The sequence below is a fragment of the Eubalaena glacialis genome, chromosome 18 (assembly GCF_028564815.1).
Source record: "Eubalaena glacialis isolate mEubGla1 chromosome 18, mEubGla1.1.hap2.+ XY, whole genome shotgun sequence".
Taxonomy (NCBI): Eukaryota; Metazoa; Chordata; class Mammalia; order Artiodactyla; family Balaenidae; genus Eubalaena; species Eubalaena glacialis.
Window position 1 is genome coordinate 1,057,756 of NC_083733.1, and position 21,808 is coordinate 1,079,563.

General features: G+C 63.8%; 1 protein-coding gene across 5 annotated transcripts; it reads left to right on the forward strand.

Annotated features, from left to right (window-relative positions):
* The first annotated feature begins 125 nt into the window (after positions 1 to 125).
* On the forward strand, positions 126 to 21,321 carry GALNS (galactosamine (N-acetyl)-6-sulfatase). Of its 5 annotated transcripts, XM_061172303.1 has the most exons (15): positions 126 to 377; positions 6,428 to 6,551; positions 7,278 to 7,352; positions 7,892 to 7,994; positions 10,467 to 10,610; positions 11,389 to 11,455; positions 11,536 to 11,663; positions 11,908 to 12,047; positions 13,733 to 13,836; positions 14,119 to 14,255; positions 14,839 to 14,941; positions 17,958 to 18,079; positions 18,600 to 18,717; positions 18,833 to 19,128; positions 21,225 to 21,290. In XM_061172303.1, exons 1-14 carry the CDS (start codon positions 261 to 263, stop codon positions 19,106 to 19,108), a joined length of 1,758 nt encoding a protein of 585 aa, XP_061028286.1. In that variant the 5' UTR covers positions 126 to 260; the 3' UTR covers positions 19,109 to 19,128; positions 21,225 to 21,290. The 5 variants fall into 5 exon arrangements, with proteins under 5 accessions (XP_061028286.1, XP_061028288.1, XP_061028287.1 ...); XM_061172305.1 differs by lacking the exon at positions 18,833 to 19,128 and having other exon boundaries at positions 21,225 to 21,321; XM_061172304.1 differs by lacking the exon at positions 18,833 to 19,128 and having other exon boundaries at positions 20,841 to 21,318.
* Positions 21,322 to 21,808: the final 487 nt, after the last annotated feature.

The window sequence follows — 21,808 nt, forward strand, 5'->3', positions numbered from 1 at the left end:
GCCGGCCAGGCCCCGCCCCACCCGCCTATCATTCGGCTGGCCCTGACCCCGCCTCTCCTGTCACTCAGCCGGCCTTGCCCCGCATCCCTGTCACTCAGCCGGTCTGACCCCGCCCCACCTCTCATTCTGTCGGTCAGGGCCCCGCTTCTCCTGTCACTCAGCCGGCATGGCCCCGCCCCATCGCCCGGCCGGAAGAATCGCCAGCTTCGCCAGGCCCGTTCCCGCCGCTCCGGGGCTCGGTAGCGCTCGGCGTGGTTGCCATGGCGGCGGTTGCTGCGGCGACGAGGTGGCGGCTGCTTCTGGTGCTGAGTGCTGCGGGGCTGAGGGTCACAGGCGCCCCGCAGCCCCCTAACATCCTGCTCCTGCTCATGGACGACGTGAGTGCGGGTGTGGGCCGGGCTCCCGGGAGGGCCGCGCTCCGGCGGGGTTGGGGGCGGCCAGCGGTGTGGGGGTCGCGCCTGGCCCTGCAGGCCGCAGCCTGGCCCGTGGGTGAAGGTGAAGTGAGGTGTGGTGTCCAGGCCGGGCCAGGAGAAGACCTTCCTGCCCTGTTCCCTCCCCCGTCCCTTCCGCTGCCCCTCAGGCGTGCTGCGATGCTGGCCGGTGAGGACCAGTTCCCCAGGATCCCTGCTCTCGCCTGCCGTCCCCCACTGCTGGGGGTGTGGGTGGCAGGGAAGCGGTGCAGAGCTAAGACCCCGGCCTGCCTGCCCGCCCTGGCAGTCGCCTCCCGCTGCCTTTGGCCTGCTGGACTTGCCCTGCCCCAGGGCTGCCGCCACCTGCTTGGTCGGGCTGCTCCCACCCTGCTGAGATTTCTGACCAAAGGTCAGGTCTTTGTGGGGCGGGGAAGAACTGAACCGGAGGACTGTCCCCCGATGGGTGTGTGTGTAGCCCCAGGCCACCCTGGTCACACCGGTGGGCCAACCCTTCCCACCGAGCCGAGCTGTTCGCGCCTTCTTTGCGGCTTGGTCCCTGTGCCCCTTCCCAAGGAAGCGGGACTGTATTTGGGGGGCACTTTTTGGGGAGTGAAATGGAGGTTCTGAAATTAGTCCACGTGAGGCGTTGGGGTAAAGTGGGGACGCAGACAAACCTGGGTTCAGGTGCCTGCTCCTCTGAGCTGTGCGGAGACCGCGGCCCTTTGGGCGTCCCCTCCGCCCCGTCCTGAGGGCTGAGGCAGCGCAGAGGGTCCTGCCCACGGCTCCTAAACCCTCGAATCCAGAGTGATACCAGTGTCTGTAGTGGGGGGGGCCCTGGATGGCTTCAGGATGGGGTCGCCAGGAAGGCCAAGGTGTGACTGGAGGGTTAGAGCTTCCAGCACAGCCTTGACCTCTGGGGGGCGACGGGGGTGCTGGAGCTTGAGTGCCATCACCAATGGCAGCGATTTAATCAACTGTGCCTGTGTGACGAAACTCCCATCAAAATCCTAAGTAACTGGGTTCAAGGGGCTCCAGGTCGGTGTACACGTGGAATTGCTCAGAGAGGGCAGGGAAGTCCCCCCGACACCTCACCCGAGGCATCTCTTCCACCTGTTGTCCCTGAGTTGTGTCCTTGATAGTAAACAGGTGATAGTAAACACAGCGCCACCCTGAGTTCTGTGAGCCGTTCTAGCAAATTATCCAACTTTGGGGGCAGTGGGGGTGGGTTGTGGGAGCCTTGACTTACAGGAGGCCCAGGATGTGGGCCTGGCATGTGAAGTGGGGGCAGTCTTGTGGGGCTGAGCCCTTGACCTGTGGGGTCAGATGCCAGGTCCGGGTAGGTAGTGTCAGACGGAGCTGAATTGCACTCCCAGCCGGTGCCCAGAGGCCAGAGAAGTAGTTGGTGTGGTCACCCCCCCACCCCCGCACACATTTGGTGTCAGAAGTGTTGTGAGTAAAAATAGCTCAAAGTTCCCCAAAAGACCAGCAGAGACACTCCCAGGAGCCTTTGGACCAAGGCCACTGGCCTCACGTGGCTGCTGGGCGGTCCTGGCTGGTCGGAATTGCGAGGTGCTGTGTGTGTAAAAAACACGCTCAGATTTCAAAGACGTAGTACAAGAAAAAGACATAAAATATATCTCATGTAATTTTTTTATTATGAAAATAATTCTTTATTACAAAACGTTAACATTCAAATAAGCCGGAAAAGATCGCAGAAACCCGTCTATAGTGGCACCACCCAGAGGTGACACAGACCGTGCTTCTCTTTACTCATAACTGTTCAGACACGACGGCTTCCATAGGGACCCCGAAGCTCCTCTCCTCCGGAGCCCGCCCCGATGGCCGGTACGGAAACTTTGCTTCATGACGAACACGTGGGTCTTGGAAACGCTCGCTGTGTCAGCGGGTCAGCCTTCTCAAAGCTGAGGTTCCTGGGCAGGAAGGCTGTTTAAGTACATAAATTATTGGGGCAAGGCTTAGCTGAGCACTTAGCCTCTCCGATTTCTGCCCATCCCCGTCTCTCCAAGGTGACGGTTCATTAGTGACGGTTGATGCTGCAGGCTGGTTGAGATGGTCATTTTCTGGGTTTATGGGGCTCCATAAAGTATAACCTGTGCCCGCACCCACCTGTTTCTCTTTGTCCGTTAGCGGGGCCGCTGGGCTGCAGGCCCAGCCAGTGGCTCCCTGGTCCCTGTCGGAGGCCCTGAGTGGTAGAGCGGGACGGGCACTGGGCACATCTTACTCGAGGGGGGCTGACCCGGGGGCCCGTCTGCCTGGGTGCCCAGGGTGGGTCCAGGAAACAGGAACAGTGGGCCAGGAGGCCCCGATGCCCTGCCTCTCCTCTGTGGGTTCCTCCTGTGACTTTGGGGCTCTTTGGCAGCTGAAGCCCGGAGAAGTCGGGGAGACCTCTGTCCTGGTCAGCGAATGACAGGAAACACACTCAAAGCGACTTTAGCAGAAGTGGGGGCCGAGGCTCTCCCGACTAGACAGGCTTCAGGCCCTCCAGCTCTGTGTCCTCACCCGGCCTCACCCGTGCGGTCATCAGGTCTGGCAGGAGGCGCAGGCCCTGGTAGGCGTCAACTTGTGGAAGAATTTAGAAGAGGCTGAGAAGCTCCGTTCTCTAAGGCTGATGGGTGATGGGGCCGGGGGCGCAGGGACAGAGCTCCCTCCTGCCCGGCTGGGCCCGAGCGCCGTCTGTGTCTCAGTTCTTTACTTGTAAAACAGGACTAAGAAGGATGCCCTGTGACTACCGGGAAGGGTAAGACCAGGCTGCACAGAGGCCAGCCCCTGTGTCCCCACGGTGGGCCCATCCAGCCAGTGCCCCCGTCCTGACCCTCCAGGGCCTCGCACACGTGTCAACGTGGACACACGCACGGGTAATAATCCCTCGTAGCCGTGTGTGGCCCCTGCACTGCCCAGAAGTCTTTTTTTTTCTTTTAATTTTTATTGGAGTGTAGTTGCTTTACAGTCTTGTGTTAGTTTCTACTGTACAGCAAAGTGAATCAGGTATACGTATACATATATCCCCTCATTTTTGGATTTCTTTCCCATTTAGGTCACCAGGGAATACTGAATAGAGTTCCCTGTGCTATGTTCTCATTAGTTATGCCCAGAAGTCTTGAAGTTCCCACCGAGTAAAGGAAAGGCCGAGGCCAGGAAGAGGACCGTAGGCCTGGGTTCCCGGCTGCCTTGGGAGCGCAGGTGGGCGATCACGTGGGAGAGGGGAGACATCCTTCACACTCTGTGGGAGACCCTGCCCAGGGTGCCGTGGAGGATGGTCTCATGGTACCCGTGATAGCCGTGCAAGGTGGATGTTAACATCCCTATTTTTATAGCCAAGAAAGCCTACCGATAAGTAATAATAGAATTTGATTCAGCAGGAAAGAGCTAACACAGCAGGCCAACGACTGCAGGCCTCAGAGAGGCTCACCTGTAAATAGGTGGGCCCTTGGCCGCCATCTGGAAACTTGGATTTGGGGAGTATCCCAGCATTCCCTGTGCCTAAACTGTTTATGCAGACGTAAGATTTGTGCTGATCCCCGCCTCCCTCCTGGGAGGCTGGGATTTGGGTGGTGCCAGCGGACCCAGCCCCTCTGCCTCTCTCTGCTCCTCCTACCTGGCCTGTGGGTGAGGGTCGGCAGCCCGCCTGTGCCCCGTGGAGGCGCGGGGAGAGGGGGGCAGCAGGGAGAGGCCTGGAGCCTGCAGCCTTGTGCCTTTCACTCCACTTCCTGCCCCTGTCGGCCGCACCTTCCTCCAGGGGCAACTTTCATTCCAGCTCCTGTTGTTGGCGAACGGAAAAGCCTTTTCAGTAACTTAAAAATAAACCACCTCCAAAGGGACTCTATGGCTGGAAGGGTCTTTAAGAACAGACAGCACGGTCCAAGGGCAAAAGCCCCGAGGCAGCTCTGGGACCCGAGTGTCAGGATGGGCCTAAGGCTGGGAGACGAGGGGATGTGTCCGCCTCCTGGCTCTCCCTGACGGAGAGGGCGCCGTGTGAGCTGCTGTCCAGTGCAGGGGACATGAATGATTACAGCCAGACCACACACCTACCTGTGACCATCCTGGGCAAACCTGCATGCTCGGCCCCCACGTGTGACCCAAGGCTCCCCGAGCTTCGTGCACGCCGGCCCAGCTCTCCCCAGCGTCTCCGTGCAGACCTGCCGAGCCTGCTGTGGGCTGGCAGGCCGTGGCCCATGAGTCCGGAGAGCTTTAAGGGGCCCCGGAGAGACAGGCACGGCCAGGCCTCTGCAGCACCAGGTGCCTGCGCTTTTCCAGTGGCTCTACGGAGACGTAGTTTCCATCACGCACAGTTCACCAGTTAAAGGGCGCAATTCCGCGGTTTCTAGCACCTTCACAGCGTCGTGCAGCTGTCACCACGGTCAGCTGTAGGTCATCTTCATAACCCTGGGAGGAAGCCCCGTCCCCGCCCTCCCCCCCACTCCGGCCCTCCAGGAGGAGCGGCCGGTGAAGGAGAGCCAGCTTGGAGGGGGCGGCGCGGCTAGAGAATCCAGAGGGGAAGCAGGGCCGCGCCCGCCATCAGCGCCGAGGGGAATCAATTTGTCGGGGTCACTCCTGCCCCACGCCACTGGCCGCAGGAGGACGCGTTGGGTCGTAGAGCGAAGTCACGTCCCGTTGCCCTTTTCAGGTATTTCTTCAGCGCTTTATGATGGAAGTTGTCAAACACCCCGTGCAGCAGAAAGCGTGTCGCAGTGCACACCTGTCGCCCCACCTGGGCTCTGCCTGCTCCGTCTCACATCTGTCCATCGTCCGCCCCTGTGCGCGTGCTAACCCACCTCACCACCTGGCTGGTTTTATTTTGGCTCAACGCACATAACACGAATTCACCCTTTTAACGTTTTAAAGCGTGCAGTTCGGTGGTGTTTAACACATTCGCCGGCTTGTGCAGAGCCCCCGTCCAGTAGCTGAGAACATCCCACCCCCCCAAGAGAAACCCCTTTCTCACTGTCAGTCACTCTCCTCCCCCTCCCCCAGCCCCCGGCAACCACCCATCTGCCTTGTCCCCGTGGACTTGCCTGTTCTGGACGTTTCACATCCGTCGCACGCCCCGCGGCCTTTTCTGACCGGCTTCTCAGCAGCCTGTTTTCACAAGTGTCAGCACCTCGTTCCTCTTCACGGCCGAGTACTGGTCCGTAGTGCGTGTATCAGGTCCCTCGTGCCTAACAGATGACCACAGACTTGGTGCCTTGGAATAGGAATCTATTCCCTCCGGTCATGGAGGCCAGAGTCTGAAATCAAGGGGTCGCAGGGCCAGTCTCTCCGGAGGCCCCGAGGGAGGGTCCTCCCTCCCCTCCATTTCCTGGGGGCTCCTGTGCTCCTTGGCTTGTGGACGCGACCCTCCAGTCTCTGCCTCCGTGGTGGAGGCCTGGCCTCTCCTCGTGTGTCTGTCTTGTCTCTGTGTCCCCTCTTCTCACACGGACCCCAGTCACTAGATTTAGGGCTACCCTAGTCCAGTGTGATCTCATCTTAGCTAATTACATCCGTGTTTCCGAATATGGTTACGTTCTCCGGTTCTGAGTGGACATAAACTGGGGAGGCTGCTGTTCACCCCGGTCCTGGATGGATAGACCACATTCTGTCTACTGTTGATCAGCGATGGACACAGGCTGTTTCTTCTGAGCAGTCGGGAATCCTGCTGCTGTGGACGTTCATGTGGCGCCTGGGTGCTGGCGGCCCAGTTCTCGGGGCAGCGAGCTCGGGAGGAACCGCGGGTCTCGGGGCCTCGCCGGGTTAGCTTCACGGGGCCTGGCCGCTGTTTTTAAATGTGAATTCACACCGCAGAGTAGGACGGCCTCCTCGTCTGTGCGGAAGGCAGAGGTGTGTGTCTTGGTGCCGGTGCCCCGTGAGCACGTGGGGCCGGCGTCGGAGCCGGGAGGAGGTGGGCACTGGGCATCTGCACCGGGGAGCGGCTGACCGCGCACCGGGCCACACTCGGGGTGCGCCGGGGGCCGTAGCTCCGGCTACGTTCTCATCCCACCTCCACACGCTCTTTCCTGCAGATGGGGTGGGGCGACCTCGGGGTGTACGGAGAACCTTCCAGAGAGACCCCGAATTTGGACCGGATGGCTGCGGAAGGGATGCTCTTCCCGAACTTCTACACGGCCAACCCCCTGTGCTCCCCTTGTAAGTCAGGGCCTGCTGAGGCCACCAGGGAGTGGGGCCGGGCGTAGGGCATGCTGGGCAGGGGGACACAAGGGGGGCGGGCACGGAGCGCCGAGACTGAAGCGTGGTGGGGAGGCGGGGAACGCGTAGACCAGAAAGTGGGGCACAGGGTGCGGGCACGGAGCGCGGGAGTGGCAGCCCTGACTTGGGTGTCGGCTCCACCGGCGTTTCCTGTAAGGGGCAGAGGGCTGGCAGGCGGGCTGCAGCCTCTTCTGTCGGATCCTGGCGCTTGGGAGCGCCTGGGCTCCGTGCTGTGGGGAACGCGGGGCCATCAGGAGCCATCAGAGGCCACCAAGGGCTCGGAGCCTCTGGGGGTGTTTGAGGCCCAATTGGCTGCCTCGGCGGCGGCGGCTGTTCATTCACGGAGCTGAGTGCCGCGGCTGGTTCGGGGAAGGTGCTCGCTCGGGGAAGGGATCGTCAGCTGGGGGTGTAGGGGCCTCGCAGGTGGGGAGAACCTCTGATCTGGAGGACGAGAGGTGACCCCGGAAGGGGCGGCGCATGAGGAGGCCTGCGGGCTGTCCCGGGAGCCGGAGAGAGCGAGGGGGAGCTGCAGCCGGCCCCGCTGCTGGTCTTTGCGGGGCCGTGCTCCCACCCGGCTCTCAAGTGGCTGCCGGGGACTCAGGTACCACAGGGTTGGCCTCGGGCTGCACGCGTGACCCGTGTTTCTGTCGTGTCCCCTCCGCGTAGCCAGGGCGGCTCTGCTTACCGGACGCCTGCCCATCCGCAGTGGCTTCTACACCACCAACGGGCACGCCAGGAACGGTAGGCTGTGCCCTGGGGCAGAGGGAGGGGGTGTCTGTCACCTGTCCTCTCCGGTGACCTGGCTTCTCCTGGGCGCACTCGTCACCCAGGGTCGAGGGTTCTGTCTGGGTTGTAACTCACTTTAAAGCAGAACGCAGAGCTTCCATCAGAAACAACGTGTTTTCCATGAGTGGGGAGGACGGTGAGGGTGGGGCCGGCTCCCGCCCTGTCCCGGGGGCGGGGGCGGCCCGGCTCTAGGGTGGGCTCCCTGACCAGGTGGGGCTTCAAGCGGCCCTTGGAGGAAGGTGTGGTCTCAGAGCCCGAGTTCTGGAGACCCCGGGGGTGGGCCCTCCCCCCTGGGCCCTCCCCCCTCCCCTGACCCCTGACCCCTGACCCCTGACGGCCGGACCCCCCTCGGGGGCACGTTTGCCTGTTCGCTCCGGTAATGGTGCTGGCTGTGAGGAGCGGCCGGAAGACCTGAAAAGTGCCCCGGCAGTGCCGCCCCGACCAGGGCTCTGCCGCTCGACCCTGCCGGCTCACACGGTGCGTTGCTCCACCAGCCTACACGCCACAGGAGATAGTGGGCGGCATCCCGGACTCAGAGCTCCTGCTGCCGGAGCTGCTGAAGGAGGCCGGCTACACCAGCAAGATCGTGGGCAAGTGGTGAGTCCCACACCTGCTTGCTGGGCGCGCCCCACGGGCTCCTTACTAACGTCGCCCAGCGGGAGCCCCTCGGGTGGGAGTAGAGTCCCTGAATTCCAGGTCCGCTAAGATGTCCAAAGCGTCCCTTTAAAAGCTGCTGTGGCCGTGCCCCTGGGACCTCCCGTGGCGAGGCTGGGGTGGTGGCTGCCACAGCAGCACCAAAGGAGCCACGTTATTGCACACACGTGCCGTCACGATGACACGCCAGCGAGCGAAGGGACTCTGTCTTGTGGTGAAACCAAGAAGCAAGCAGGGGATAGAGGATGGTCGTGTGGTGTGGAGTCATCGGGATCAAGGAATCGTAAAAGATCACGTTGTCACACTCGGTGTCGCGCCTGTTAAGTGGCTTTTCTCCTACTCCCTGGGGATGCCTAAGTACGCAGCCCTAGAGGTTGATATGAAGGTCGGATGTCCTCTCTTTCCTGTCCCGAGTGTTGGAGCCCTTGGAGACCAAGCCTGCTTCCTACAGGAAGCCTTCCCTGACTGTCCAGCCCTGATCATCTCTCCTCGGCCGCTGCTGTGCTTTGGAGCCTCTCCCCTTGACCCCTCTGGCACTCACCACCTCGAGGGCAAGCACCTCATCTGCGCCCCTTGGGGACCACTGCTCCACGCCGTTGACAGTCCTAGTGATGGGGGATCTGCAGAAACTGGGAGAGGAGTCCTCAGGGAACCCGGGGACCTGGAGGCTGCTTCCTCACCCCCGAGACGGGCTGGCAGCTATCCTGCCGGCCGAGCGGTCGAGCCTGGAGGCGGTGGGGGCTGCAGAGCAGAGCTGATGAGGGTGCAGGATGTGGGAGCCTGCAAGGCCCAGCAGTGCCGGGAAGGCCCGGGAGACGGTGGTAGGGCGGCTACAAGGCCCGCCGGGGCCGTGCCAGGGCTGCGCCCACAGAAGGAGGAGCCCCCGCGATGACCGGCGCTCTCTGCCCAGCCTGGCGGCTCTGCCCCGGTCCAGGGGCCTCCCATTCGTGGTCACTGATACGGGGCAGCCAGAGCTGGAGTGGGAGCCTGTCCCCACGAGCTCCCGAGATGGGTGGACTCAGGAACAGGAAGGGACGCGGCAGGGCCTGGAGAAGCAGCTGGCATGGACTCAGGGAGGTGGACGCAGTGCTGGTGGACCAGCCGGGGTCAGGGCGTCCATGGCCAATGGGATGACGGGCTCTGGGAGGCCCGGGGCAGGGGGCTCGGCCCCTCCTCTGCCAGGTGGGTGTCCTGGTCTCAGCAGGGTCCCGTTAGAGCCGCAGGGGGTGTTGGTGGCCGTGGCCGTGACTGCCTGACAGCCAGCCTCGGGCCCCAGCACCACGGATCCGGATTTCCTCGGCCTAAGCAAGGCCTGGGGTGGATGGAGCCTGGGCTCCCGTGAGGGGCTGCCCCGAGTCCCAGGCGCTCGACGTGCTGCCACTCAGCTCGCCGGCGGGTGGCGCTGACCCGGCAGCTGCCCTGGGACCAGCACTTTGAATCGATAGCTTCACACGAGCCGGACCTTCATGGGTGTTTCTGTTTCATGAAGCCCGTTTGGGCTGAAGGACGCAGGCCCAGGAGTGTCCCACCCAGCAGTGTCCAGCATGGAGGGGGCGTCATAGCTGCGGGCCCAGAGAGGAAGCACGGGGCGCAGCTGGCTCTCCTTTGCGGAGACAGCGGTCAGGGTAGAGCCGGTGCGGGTGCCCCCGGTACGGGGGCTTCAGAAGCCGGGCAGCCATCGGCGGAGGCAGAGTGTTTCAGGACCAGCAGGGGGGACCGAGAGGTTCACTTACTGGCGCCCAGACTCCGCTGCCGGCCGGCTCAGTTCCGGCCCCATCCTGCCCTGCTGCCTCGTGCCGCATCCACCTGACCGAGTGCCCGAGCTGTGTGGCAAGCTCACGGTGACGTGGAGTCGGCCTGGCCCGGTGCAGCCCCCCAGCGCTGTGCCGGCGATGCTGGCTGCGAGAGGCTTTCTGCAAACGTGACCCCAGGAAACCTGTCTGCTTCCCAGGGAGGAGGAACCTCACCCCGAAACCCCTTCCCTAAGCTGCGCCTTCTCAAGAGAGACCCTCCCGCTGGCGAGAGGACCCGATGTGACGCACCCGCGGGGAAGGGGCTCCTGGGTGGGAGCAGGGGGCGGGTCCGAGCCCGGGTCTCGGGAACAGCTGGGCCGTTGCCCTGCAGGCACCTTGCCGTGTTCTCCTCTCGTCCCGTCCGGCTCCTGCCCAGGGCGCCGGGGCAGTGAGCCGCACTCATGGGACCTGGTCACTGTCCCCGTGTGCGCCCCTCGGCTGTCACCTGGGTGGACCGTGCGGGCAGGGGGGCCAGGCCGCGGGGCACCTGGGCTCAGCACACCCTGGGGCTGGCTGGAGCCTTGTCTCCTGAGCTGCTCTCTGAAGGCGAGGGTGTTTGCTTCCCGGAGCTCCGGGGCGCCCATGCGGGGGTCCCTGAAGTGCCCCGGGTTCCTGTCTCTAGGCATCTGGGCCACAGGCCTCAGTTCCACCCCCTGAAGCACGGATTCGATGAGTGGTTTGGATCCCCCAACTGTCACTTTGGACCTTATGACAACAAGGCCAGGCCCAACATCCCTGTGTACCGGGACCGGGAGATGGTTGGCAGGTAACAGGCCCTGCCCACTGCTGCTGCCCACCCGCCAGCTCCTCGTCCTGCCCAGACCTCGTCCTGTGACCTCTGACTTATAAGAGCCCCGCCTCCGGGGGCTTCTAACCATCTCAGGAAATGTGCTGGGAGCCCCAGACGCTCCCCAGAGCGAGGCGCTTCACTCGGCTTCCGGGGTTTGGGCCCCGTGCCCTGAGGCGGCGAGGGGGCTACGCTCTGGACGGTCAGCCTCACTCCGAGCCACCGTCTGGGGGGCTGTCGGCTGCAGGACCGACCTGGTCTGGCTATCGGGTGGCTGCAGGGAGGCCCTGGTCTTTCCTGTTTGGCCTAACTTCCCTTTCTTTCTTCCTTTTTTAATTATTTTTGTTCTGGTGGAAGCGCGGTACACGTCACTGGACCACAGAGCTGGGCCAGCATTGCTGGGGTGTAGCTCACCCAGCACCCCCATCCCAGACTGCCTTCGTCACCCCAGAGAGATGCCCACACCTGTTAGCCGTGCCCTCCGTGGCCGTGGACTGGCCACTTCCTCTCGCGCCGTCCTGCCTGTCCTTTGGCGGGGCTCCCCTCCTTCTCCCAGATGGTGGGGTCACCGGGGCACCAGACTCAACCCCAGTGGGTCCCCGACGGGCCTGGGAGCTTCCAGGCTCCGGTTTTGTTCCTGACGTGAATGTTTCCATCTCTCTTTTAAACGAGGCCCCTGACTTTGCCCAGGAAATCGGGGAGGAGGGGCTTTCCTGCCCTGAAGGCCAATTTTTGTCTGGATCTGTACTGTTTTCAGATTTTATGAGGAATTTCCAATTAACCTGAAGACTGGAGAAGCCAACCTCACCCAGATCTACCTGCAGGTGACCACAGCAGGGGCTGGCCCGGCTCTGGGGTGGGAGGTGGGCCTGGGGCAGGGAAGACGGTGCGCGCTTCTCCTCAGGAAGCACTGGATTTCATTAAGAGGCAGCAGGCAGCTCACCGCCCCTTCTTTCTATACTGGGCCATCGACGCTACACACGCGCCTGTTTACGCCTCCAGGCCTTTCCTGGGCACCAGCCAGCGAGGGCGGTGAGTCCTTGGTCACATAGATCTGGACCCCGGGGCAGGGGGGTCAGCTGTGCTTGATTACCACCAGAGGCTGGGCCCTTGGTACCATTGTCAGCTGTGGACAGAGTGAAGCATCTGTGCCTCTGCGGTGGTGGAGGGAGGGGTCGGCTCTGCCCCGATTCCGTCTGAAACTTGCCTGGAATGCCCCCTCCTCGTCCCTCCCGGAGGCCGCCGGCCCCTGCTGACCGCTCCCTCCTTCCCGCAGTTATGGGGACGCCGTCCGGGAGATTGACGACAGCGTTGGGAGGATCCTGCACCTCCTCCGGGACCTGAGCATCGCAGAGAACACCTTTGTTTTCTTCACGTCGGACAACGGCGCTGCCCTCATTTCTGCGCCCAGACAAGGCAGGTGACTTGAGCAGATGGGGCTCCACCCGGGGCCCCTCAGCAACCCCCCCCCCACCGGGCCGAGTGTGAAGGGCTCAGACTTGGGGAGGGAGGGACACCGGCAAGCGCCCCCCAGGCGCAATGCCCCTCTTCTCCACCGCCTGGCAGGTGCCTGGTCAGGAGGGAGAGCTCGGTGGGGCCGGCGGAGGCGGAGGCTGCGGCCCTCACCGCGTCCTGCCTCTGCGCAGGCCAGCCCTGGGGCCAGTCACGTCCAGACTTCCCTCTCTGAAGCCGCAACGTCCCCTGTCAGTGTTTCTGTCCTGATCTCAGCTGTAGCACGGTGGCTGTTGTCACGTGACTGGACACGTCTGCCCCTTTTTCTGTGTTTGGGGGCCTCCCTTCCCACGGGGGCGATGACCCTGCAGCAGCCAGGCCCAGGCTCGGCACCCACCCCCGCCCCTCGGCAGTGCCCTCCCAGGCCTCGCGGTGGGTGGTGTCCAGGAGGGAAGGGACCGAGTCCCCCTCCCCTGCAGTGCTGGAGCCCCTGGCACAGTGCGGTGGGGCTGCTCACTCCCCCAGACCCTCCCTTTGTGTCCCTGCCAGGCCTGCAGTCCTCCTGAGGACCCTGACCTCTAGGCCTCTCAGGTCTGAGGCTTTTTCACCTTGCGGAGCTGGAGCGAGGTTGTTAGACCCGCGTTTCACAGTCCTGTGAGGGTTTCACACCCCCGTGGTGATGTGTCTCTTCTTCCCTTTCTTCTTAAAAAAGCTGGGCCCCAGGAAGGCCCTGAGTCACTCAGACAGCAGGAAACCCCACAGGGCCGGGCCTGTGTGGGGAGGCACTGGGGGACCTTACAGCCACGTGTCCTGGGGGCAGAGGGGCCCAGGGGTCTCCAGGGACAGGAACAGCGTGACTGGCTCCGGCCGAGAAGGAGCTGCAGGGGCAGAACAAGACGATGAGCATCCATGTACCCACCCCCAGCTGGAGAGACCGGAGCAGGAAAGAAGTAGGCCCTCATTGACCTCTGGCCTGTGACCCTTGCTGGCCCTGTGCTGACCGGCGAGGTGGGCTTCGGTCTGCAGTGCGGGGACGAACCACGGGGTCGCTGCTGGCAAACGCTGTGCTGTTGTGTCCATCTCCCCATCCTCAGGGGTCCTGAGGTTGTGGGGCCCTCCCTCCGTCATGGCAGCGAGCCGGGGATGTGCGATTAGCCAGGACCGGGCTGTCTGCCCTCGGCACCGCCCACAGCCGGGTTCAGGGACCGCCTACTCAGAGCAGGGCCTGTCAGAAACACGGGATCTGCACCCCCAAACCCCAGGCGCACAGGAGCTGCTTGTGCACAGTGACGTTCAGGGAACCTGGCACCTGCCAGGCCTGGGGTCGGGACCGTGTCTTACGTTTCCACGTCTTTCACTAACACATCCACGTGCTGTGTGTGCGCGCGCGGTCGCGGTGTACGGGGGCATGACCTTACGACCACAGGTCTAGGTCAGAGCCATCTCCAGGCGTTCTGACCTTGAACTTGAGGCCTGAACCCCAGGGCTGGTCCTTTGTCTCCACGACGGCCTCAGTGCCTCAGCAATGTCACCTCCAAAGGGCCGGGCAGGGAGCCAGGTGGACAGACGTGTCCCGAGGGTGAGTGCCCGGCAGGGCGTGTGTGGCCCTGGGGACTCAGGCACGTGGTCTGATGGGTGACTGTCCCCAGGTGGCAGCAACGGGCCCTTTCTGTGCGGGAAGCAGACCACGTTTGAAGGTGGGATGAGGGAGCCTGCGATCGCCTGGTGGCCCGGGCACATCCCTGCCGGCCAGGTGAGTCAGAGCCGGCCTTGTGGCAGACCTGCGGCCACCCTGGGGCGTGAAGGCTTGGTCCCCTCTCTGGCCTGCTCCCTGCACTCGTTCTGCCACGCACACGTGTCATCGGGCAGGGAAAGCCTCTGTTCTGCGTGTGTGGACGTGCTGCGGGATGTGACCGCGTGTGTGTGTGCGCGTGTGCGTCAGCGAGCACGCCTGGGGACCTGGCCCCTGGCCGTCCTCTGGGCAGGGCAGGGCAGGGCGGGCATCCTCAGCGCGTCTGGGCCACGTCCATCGCAGGTGAGCCACCAGCTGGGCAGCATCATGGACCTCTTCACCACCAGCCTGTCCCTCGCAGGCCTGGCGCCACCCAGGGACAGGGCCATCGACGGCCTGGACCTCCTCCCCACCATGCTCCAGGGCCGCCTGACAGACAGGTAGGTTCCCGCCGGGCACTCGCCCCGCCTGGCGCCCCGCACCTGGTGCCGGAGCCAAGCTGGCTGACACAGCAGGTGTCCTCGCCCAGAGGGAGGTGAGACCCGGGCATTTTGGCATGAGACGCTTGGTGGGCTGGAGAGGCCTTGTTCCGCCCTGCGGTGTCCCTCACCCTCTGCCCGGCCCAGCCTACACCCAGCTCCGCGCCGGGACGCTGTCCAGAGGCAGTTTCTCCAGCTCAAGACCTGCTACTGTTTTGCTCAAACAAAATGAGTTTCCCAGGCTGCCGTGAAGGGGCACGGATTCTGAAGTGTGTATAGCGTAGCCAGAGCGGGCTTACGGCCAGGAGTGGACCGCTCACTCTCTCTTTTCTGTCTTGAAACCTGGCATGAGAGCTTGCTACCCCTGGCGGGGGTGGCAGGGGTGCCAGCCACCACGCTCGTCCCCACAGGCCTGCCTGCCATGCCCGGGTGCTACCCCCTTCCTCCGCCGCCAGCCTCCCCAGCACCGAGGATGAGGGGCGGCCGTGGGGGCTCCTCCACAGCCTGGGGACCCTTTCAGTTGACTCTGCCTGTCCCCCGACAGGCCGATATTCTATTACCGTGGCAACACGCTGATGGCGGTCACCCTCGGCCAGTACAAGGCCCACTTCTGGACCTGGACCAATTCCTGGGAGGAGTTCAGACAGGTGAGGGGGTCCCGGCTCCGCGGACTCCTCGTCCCTCACGTCTCACCTTGGGGAGGCCTCTGTGCCCCCGGCTCACATGCTGACCTGCTGTCAGGGACTTGGGGGTGACGAGGTGTAGCCACGAGGACAGCACCCACCCTGGCCCGGGCCACCAGGCTCAGGAGAGGAGGCCTCAGGGCAGCTCAGCCCCAAATCCGGGTCAGATGCCTCAGGGCCCAGGCGGACCCGGCACCTCCCCGGCCTCCCCTCCCGTCCACCCACTGGCCCGGCCAGATGCTCGGCGGCCCCCCGAGAGGCTGTCGCGATGTTTGCTCCCCCGTGTCCGCCCCCGGTCCTGACGGTGAAGTGCCCCTGCCAGGCCCGGAGCCCCACTCGGCCCTCCCAGCTCGTGGCCGCCCACCACCTCCTCTCCGCGTGCCCGGGCCCCCCCTGCTCGCCCTCCCCCAGCCAAGCCTGTGCTTCCCCAGGTCCCATCACTGCCCCGGGCTGAGCTGTCCTGAGCACCCAGCACCCCAGCGGGCAGGGCCGCGACTGGCTGGCCCCTGAAGATGCTAAGGGGCCGAGAGGCCTAGGAGCACCGCCTGAGAGGGCCCTGAGGCAGGCGGTGTGGTGACCCTTGGGGACCTCCCCAGGCCCCTCCCGACCCTGTAGGGTCCCTGTCGCGTCCAGCTGCACGGGTGCGCTGGCATTCTGGAAGCCACCGCTCACCCCCCGTGGGCTGTTGGGCCTCTTGAGGGCAGGTCTGGTCAGCCCAGCCGCCACCCAAGCCGGAGCCCACAGGGGCTGGGGAGCCTCTTCTAGCCCGAGTGTCTGCAGGCAGCGAGCGACCACCTGCACGGCCTGTCCTGACTCGACCACGTTCACGGTGGCATCGGAGTGTCAGGAGAGCCCCCTTGGAGCGGCCGGGTGACGCCGGTGCGCAGGGCTCAGCGGGTGGCGCTGCTTCCATTTGCCGAGGGTTGTTTGTGGTGCTTCTGGTTGGTTTGGTCTGCACGGCCGCTGTCCTCTTGGGAGACGAAACCCACAAAACCCCCGTCTCTTCTCCAAGGCGCACAGGCGTGCAGGCACTGGGGGGTCCCTCCCGCGGCGGGTTGCACGGTTGCGGTTCCAGTCAGATGCCGGGGGCGGGGGCGGGGGGGGGCACCCGCACGCTGCTTTGATGGCCCTTCTCCCTGCAGGGAGCAGTAAGGCTGAGGGGGTGTGTGCAGTCGGGAGGGGCCCCAGAAACTATGACAGCGGGCTTGTGGCCATCCACAGCTCCCTGAGCTCCACGGAGACTTGGATCCGCCTCTTGTATCCCTTCCAGGCGATCAACACATGAGGGGCAGCCTTGTCCGCAGGCTGGGGGCGTGGCTTAGCTGAGGACACAGGTCTGGGGTCTCCAGGTGCAGGGTTCGCCTGAGGGGACCTTGTTAACTTCCCACTGTACCCTTGTCTGGGGCATCTCCCACTCCCCCCGACCCCCCCACCCCCCAGTGCCTGTGGGCCCACCTGCCCGCATCCTGATCGGGTACCAGAGGGGGAGGAGGAGGGAGCATCCTCCCTGTGCCAGGCCTGGTGCCACCGTCACCAACAGGCCCGTGACCTCCCCTCGTGAGGTGTCTGAGGCCCAGGGGCCGAGGCAGGAGTGAGGGCCCGTGTGTCCACGGGACCTTCTGCATTTCTGGACTAAATCCACGAGCGTCGGCTCAAGGGCACGGCTCGCCTCCCTCCTCCTTCCCATCCTCCGAAAGCCAGTGTTGTGCTGGGGCAGGGCTCCCCGCGCCCCCTCTGCCTGGCTGGGCTGCGTGGGGCTCAGCTGCGGTGCCCCTGGGGCGAGTCCTCCCTCCCGGGAGTGGTTGTGAGAGAAAACTCCTGTACTAATTAGCGGGATCTTAATTAAATAGCTTATTTGATTTGCATCCAAATTATAATTTGTGTTTTCTGTCTGGACTTGGATTCTTCTGCATTAACTGCTCAGCTTTTTTACGCTAAACGTGGTTTCTCCCACCGTTAAGTCCACTTTTGTTCTCCAGCTGGTCTGCTCCCAGAAGGTCAGAGGTCACTCACTTGGGACCCACCTGGGTGTCCGTTCTCGGCAGCTTAGATTCCAGCCGCTGACTCAGGGGCTACAGCTCAGGGCAGACAACTGGAATTTCTCTCGCTCCTTACCTCCCTGCTTTACTGAGAAGCAGAATATTCACTGCTCCTGCCTGGCCGTCCAGGACACACACACGGGTGTTGGGAGGATTGTCAGACCGCACTGGGGCCTGCAGGAGAAGCAGGAGGCACGTCTCTGTCCCCAGCCCCGTTTTAGGGTTAACGTGCCCCGCCACGGCCCCGCTCCAGACCCTGTAAACAGTGTCCCACGTTGCCTGCAGACCAGTGCCCAGCTGCTTATGGGGCCCTGAGGTCCCCAGTGCTTCTGGGGTGGCAACCCTTGGCCTCGCCCGACTCTGCCCAGATGGCAGCAGGCCTTTCCCTAAACCAAGTCAGGGAGCCCCGAGGGGCAGCCTTCAAGCCTGGGGGACACGCTGGCATGGGAACCCCATCTCACATGTGCGTCCAAGGCTGAACCCCGAGGGCAGAGGCCGCCTGGAGGGCGCGGAGCAGGGCTGCACACCTGAGCCTTGGTGGAGACGATGCTCCATCTCCTGTTAAGGGTGGGGGCGGTGCGTCCGGGTCCCCTGTGTCTCCTCTGGCTTTCAGGCCTGCGGTCCCTCCTCCTCAGCTGGCCAAGGAGTCTTGGAGGAATGCCGACCGCTGTGCACCTCATGTGCTACGAGGCAGATAGGGTGGACGTGAAAAGCTTTGCTCTAGAAATTAGATAGAAGATGGACTGAAATATTTTAGAGATTCACCACCCCCTCCCCCAGGAAAGTACTGAAGCCCTAGGGGATGGTGCACAGGGCAGATGGCATGCAGCCTGGGGCTGGGTGGCAAGAAGGCTCCGTCCCGCAGCGCGGCATCCGCGGTCCTGCTGTGCTCGGCTGCGAGCCCCGCACGCATCACCTGCGCTCTGGGCCTCTCGTTTCAGGGCGTGGATTTCTGCCCCGGGCAGAACGTGTCAGGGGTCACCACCCACTCGCAGGAGGAGCACACTAAGCTGCCGCTGGTCTTCCACCTGGGACGAGACCCCGGGGAGAGGTACCCCCTCAGGTGAGCCGGGGGTTACGGGGCCCCAGGCCCCCTTGTGGGGCGAGTGCAGCCGACCGAGCAGGGCGCCGAGGGCCCGGGAGCCACGCGGTCTGAGGGCGTTTGGGGCAGGACCAGCCGCTCGAGAGAAACGAACCAGGGCCAGAGGATTAAGAGGGACCCTGAGAGAGGAGAGATCGGCGCTGCAAAGCCTGTGCAGCTCGGGGCGCCTGCAATGCCGGCGGTGCCCCGGTGGCTCCTGCTGAGCGGCAGGCTGAAGGGTCACAGCTGCTGTCCTGGGCACGACGTGGTTCTGCCTGAAGCCTCGTTTGCTGGGTGGTTCCCGGGGTGCACGCCTCGCAGGGAGGGCGGGCGGGACAAGGTGGGGGCCCCAGCCGCTCTTTCCGGGAGGCTGCTGGCTGGTGACTCCAGGGGGTGGGGCTTGTCCCTCAGTCTCCCCCTCAACCCTGGCCTACCTGGGTGGGCTGCCCCACTTGCTCTGTCCCTCCCTCCACCTCGGTGACCTGGTGCCCCTCGCCTGCAGCATTGCCAGCACCGAGTACCTGGACGCACTTCGCTGGATCACCCCGATCGTCCGGCAGCACCAGGAGGCCTTGGTCCCCGGACAGCCCCAGCTTAATGTGTGCAACCGGGCGGTCATGGTAAGTGGTTCGTACGTGGGCTGTGGGGGGCATCCCAGGGCCATGTGAGTGCTGACCGGTCTGCTGCAGGCACGAACCCCACTTCCCTCCTGCTTCTCTGTCTCCGACCTCACAGGAGTGGCAAGGGGGTCGCTTGGCACCTCTGCAGGTGCAGGACGAGCCAAACCCATGTGGGATGTGGGTGTTGAAAGGCTGGGCAGATGGCCTGGGGTGCAGCAAGCCCACTGGCCACCTCCGAGCACAGCCTCCTCCAACTCCATGGGCTCACCCACAAGTCCATCCCATAACTGGGGTGTCTGTGTGGCTCCCTGCTGCACAAAGATGGGCGATCTTCCGTCCCCGCGGCAGAAGCTCCGGCAGCACCCCAAAACCCGCAGAGCAAAGCCAGTAGCTTAGCCTGGCTTCCAGCCCGTGAGTGCCCCCGCCCCGCACACCCCATTCCCCAGACCCGCCTGGCGGTTGTGAGCACGGCTAAGCACCTTGAAGCTGCGGGCGCGGCCGGGCCAGCGGAGCTGCTGCCTCGAGCCAGGAAGTGACTGTGTGAGCATTGCGGGGTGGGTGTGATGGGTGCGTGTGACGACGAGGCACGGATGTTGGAAGCATTCCCTAGGGGTGAGGAGTGTCAGAGGGCGGGTGGCCTTGAGGGCGGCTGAGGGTCGTTGGCCAGGGCCAGTGGGGCAGCCTGGTCGCGGTTGTCCACATCTGGGGCTCACAGGGGAAGATGTTTGGGGCGGGGGCCAGCAGGGCCTCCCCCTTCCTGTGGAAGGACGCCAGGCTGGCATTCCGGCCTCTGGACTCAGCAGTGGAGCAGGAGGGCCCCCCCTGGCTCAGGACCACTGCGGTCCCTCGGGTCCCAGGAGCCTGAGAGACCCCCGCCTAGGGAGGAGCCCCTGGTGCCCCCTGCAAACCCATCTTGTCCTCTGTGACACGGTGCTGTCTGCACCCCAACACGCCATCTCCTGTCACGCCTGCCCTGTGGGCCGAGTCTCCAGGTAGCAGCCGTTGCCTGGTGGCTCAGAGACCCAAAGGGGTCTTAGTGACAGTAGGGGAGATGGGGAGGGACTGACTTGGCCGGGGTGCTGCCGCCACCTCCTGGTCGCGGCAGGAATTGCCACGGCCCAGCCGACCCTGGAACAGGAGAAAGCAGGGACCCCCGCCCCAAGTGAGCTGAGGACCCTGGAACAGCGTGGGTTGGCCTCAGACTCTGAAGCGAGCACTGCCACCAGAGAGGTGCATGGACTTAACAGTGTGTGGATGCGTGTGGGCATTTGTGTGTGTGCACACGCAAGCGTGCAAAGCCCTCCCCGGTCCCCGCACTCGGCCCAGGCCCCGCTCGTCCATGCCAGCGGGTGAGGGCTCTGGGTAGCGACCTCTGCTCTTGGGACAAGAGCAGCCCGGGCAGCCCGCCTCCCTAGAGCTTCATCAGACACCCTCCTTGACCCCCCAGGCTCACAGGTTGGGTCCAGAATCTGCTTTCTGCGTGCACCTGGCCCCTTTCTCTGCTCTGCCTCCGAGGTTGGGAACTGCTTCCTTGTCTAAACCTGGCCCTGCCAGGCAGCCCGTGCAATCAGAGGGCCACCTGATGCTATTCAGGGCAGGGGAGGGCTTTACCTGCGGTTCTCACTGGCGCTGATATTCTGATTCAGACTCAGGCCCTGGCAGGGGCGGGAGTAGGGGGAGTGCCCTCCCCCAGGGTGATTAGGGGGATGGGTACACCTCCTGGGTGAGGGGACACGACAGAGCCACAAAGGCTCCCTCTCAGGGGCATGAGTGTCCTGTTTTGTTTTTTTTTTTCCTTGTCTTTTTTTTTTAAAGGAACATTTATTTATTTATTTATTGGCTGCGTTGGGTCTTCGTTGCTGCGCGTGGGCTTTCTCTAGTTGCGGCGAGCAGGGGCCACTCTTCGTTGCGGTGCGCGGGCTTCTCATTGCGGTGGCTTCTCTTGTTGCGGAGCACGGGCTCTAGGCGCCCGGGCTTCAGTAGTTGTGGCGCACGGGCTCAGTTGCTCCGCGGCCTGTGGGATTCCCCCGGACCAGGGCTTGAACGCATGTTCCCTGCATTGGCAGGCGGAGTCCCAACAACTGCACCGCCAGGGAAATCCCAGTGTCCTGTTCTGTTGCCAGGAAATCATGGCCACACAAAGCAAGTCTGCCCATGAAGATGCAGCCGGGAGAGCCTGTGCTGAAGCACGCCAGCTTTCCCTGGGGCATCAAGGCCGCCACCTCTAGAGCTTACCGGGAGGCCAAGGTTGTGGGCAGTTAGCGGACTGTCCCCTTCAGTGACAGGCAGGCCCTGTTAATACCAGGCTGCTGTGGGGCAGTGTCTCCTGTGCCGGCCTCAGGCATTGAGTCGCCTCCGAGCCAGGTGGAGACAGGTGATTCCACACTGCAGCTACCCATTGGGGTGGGGCAGGTCACAGGCCTGGGCAGGGCAGTAGTCTGGAAAGTGCTGAGTCCACAAGTGCTTGGAATAACTGCATGTCCGCTTTCTGAACTTTCATTACCCAGAACTGGGCACCCCCAGGCTGCGAGAAGTTAGGGAAGTGCCTGACGCCCCCGGAGTCTGTGCCAGAGAAGTGTTCCTGGCCCCACTAGCACCGGCCTGGGCTCAGGACAGGCCTGGGCGTAGGAAGGCTCTGGCCTCAGGGCTCCTGTGCTGGAAGAGCTCCAACTCCCTCTGCCCTGCCTGCTGCCAGACGGAAGTCACCTGTAGCCAGCAGCAGGACCTGCAAGACTACGCCTGCTGCAACCCGGCCCTGGAGTCAGTTCCCAGCCCACTGGGCCTGCCTGACTCTGCGCCCGCAGGCTCACATCAGCCCCTGAACCGGAGGCTGCCCGCCTCATGTCCTCCCACTCTGCTCCAGCTACCTCCCGGCTGCCCCTTCCAGGGCCTGAGCTCCGCCCCAGGACCCAGAGGCCTGACTCGCTGTGGCTGCCCCTGCAGTTCCCTCAGGACTTCAGCCCTGGTGTCGAGGGTGGCCGTGCCAATCCTGTGTTGCCCCCTGGCGCTGTGCACAGGGGATACCCCAGCGCCCCTCCCCCGCATACCCCTCCCCATGGTAGGGGTGTGTGAACATGAAGGGGGAGGAGGC

Bases quoted from the DNA above. Each gene is read 5' to 3' on its own strand.
- GALNS (XM_061172303.1), top strand. From the start codon at position 261: ATGGCGGCGGTTGCTGCGGCGACGAGGTGGCGGCTGCTTCTGGTGCTG. The intron at 11,456-11,535 runs GTGACCACAGCA...GCTTCTCCTCAG, and splicing joins TCACCCAGATCTACCTGCAG to GAAGCACTGGATTTCATTAA. The intron at 14,256-14,838 runs GTAGGTTCCCGC...GTCCCCCGACAG, and splicing joins CAGGGCCGCCTGACAGACAG to GCCGATATTCTATTACCGTG.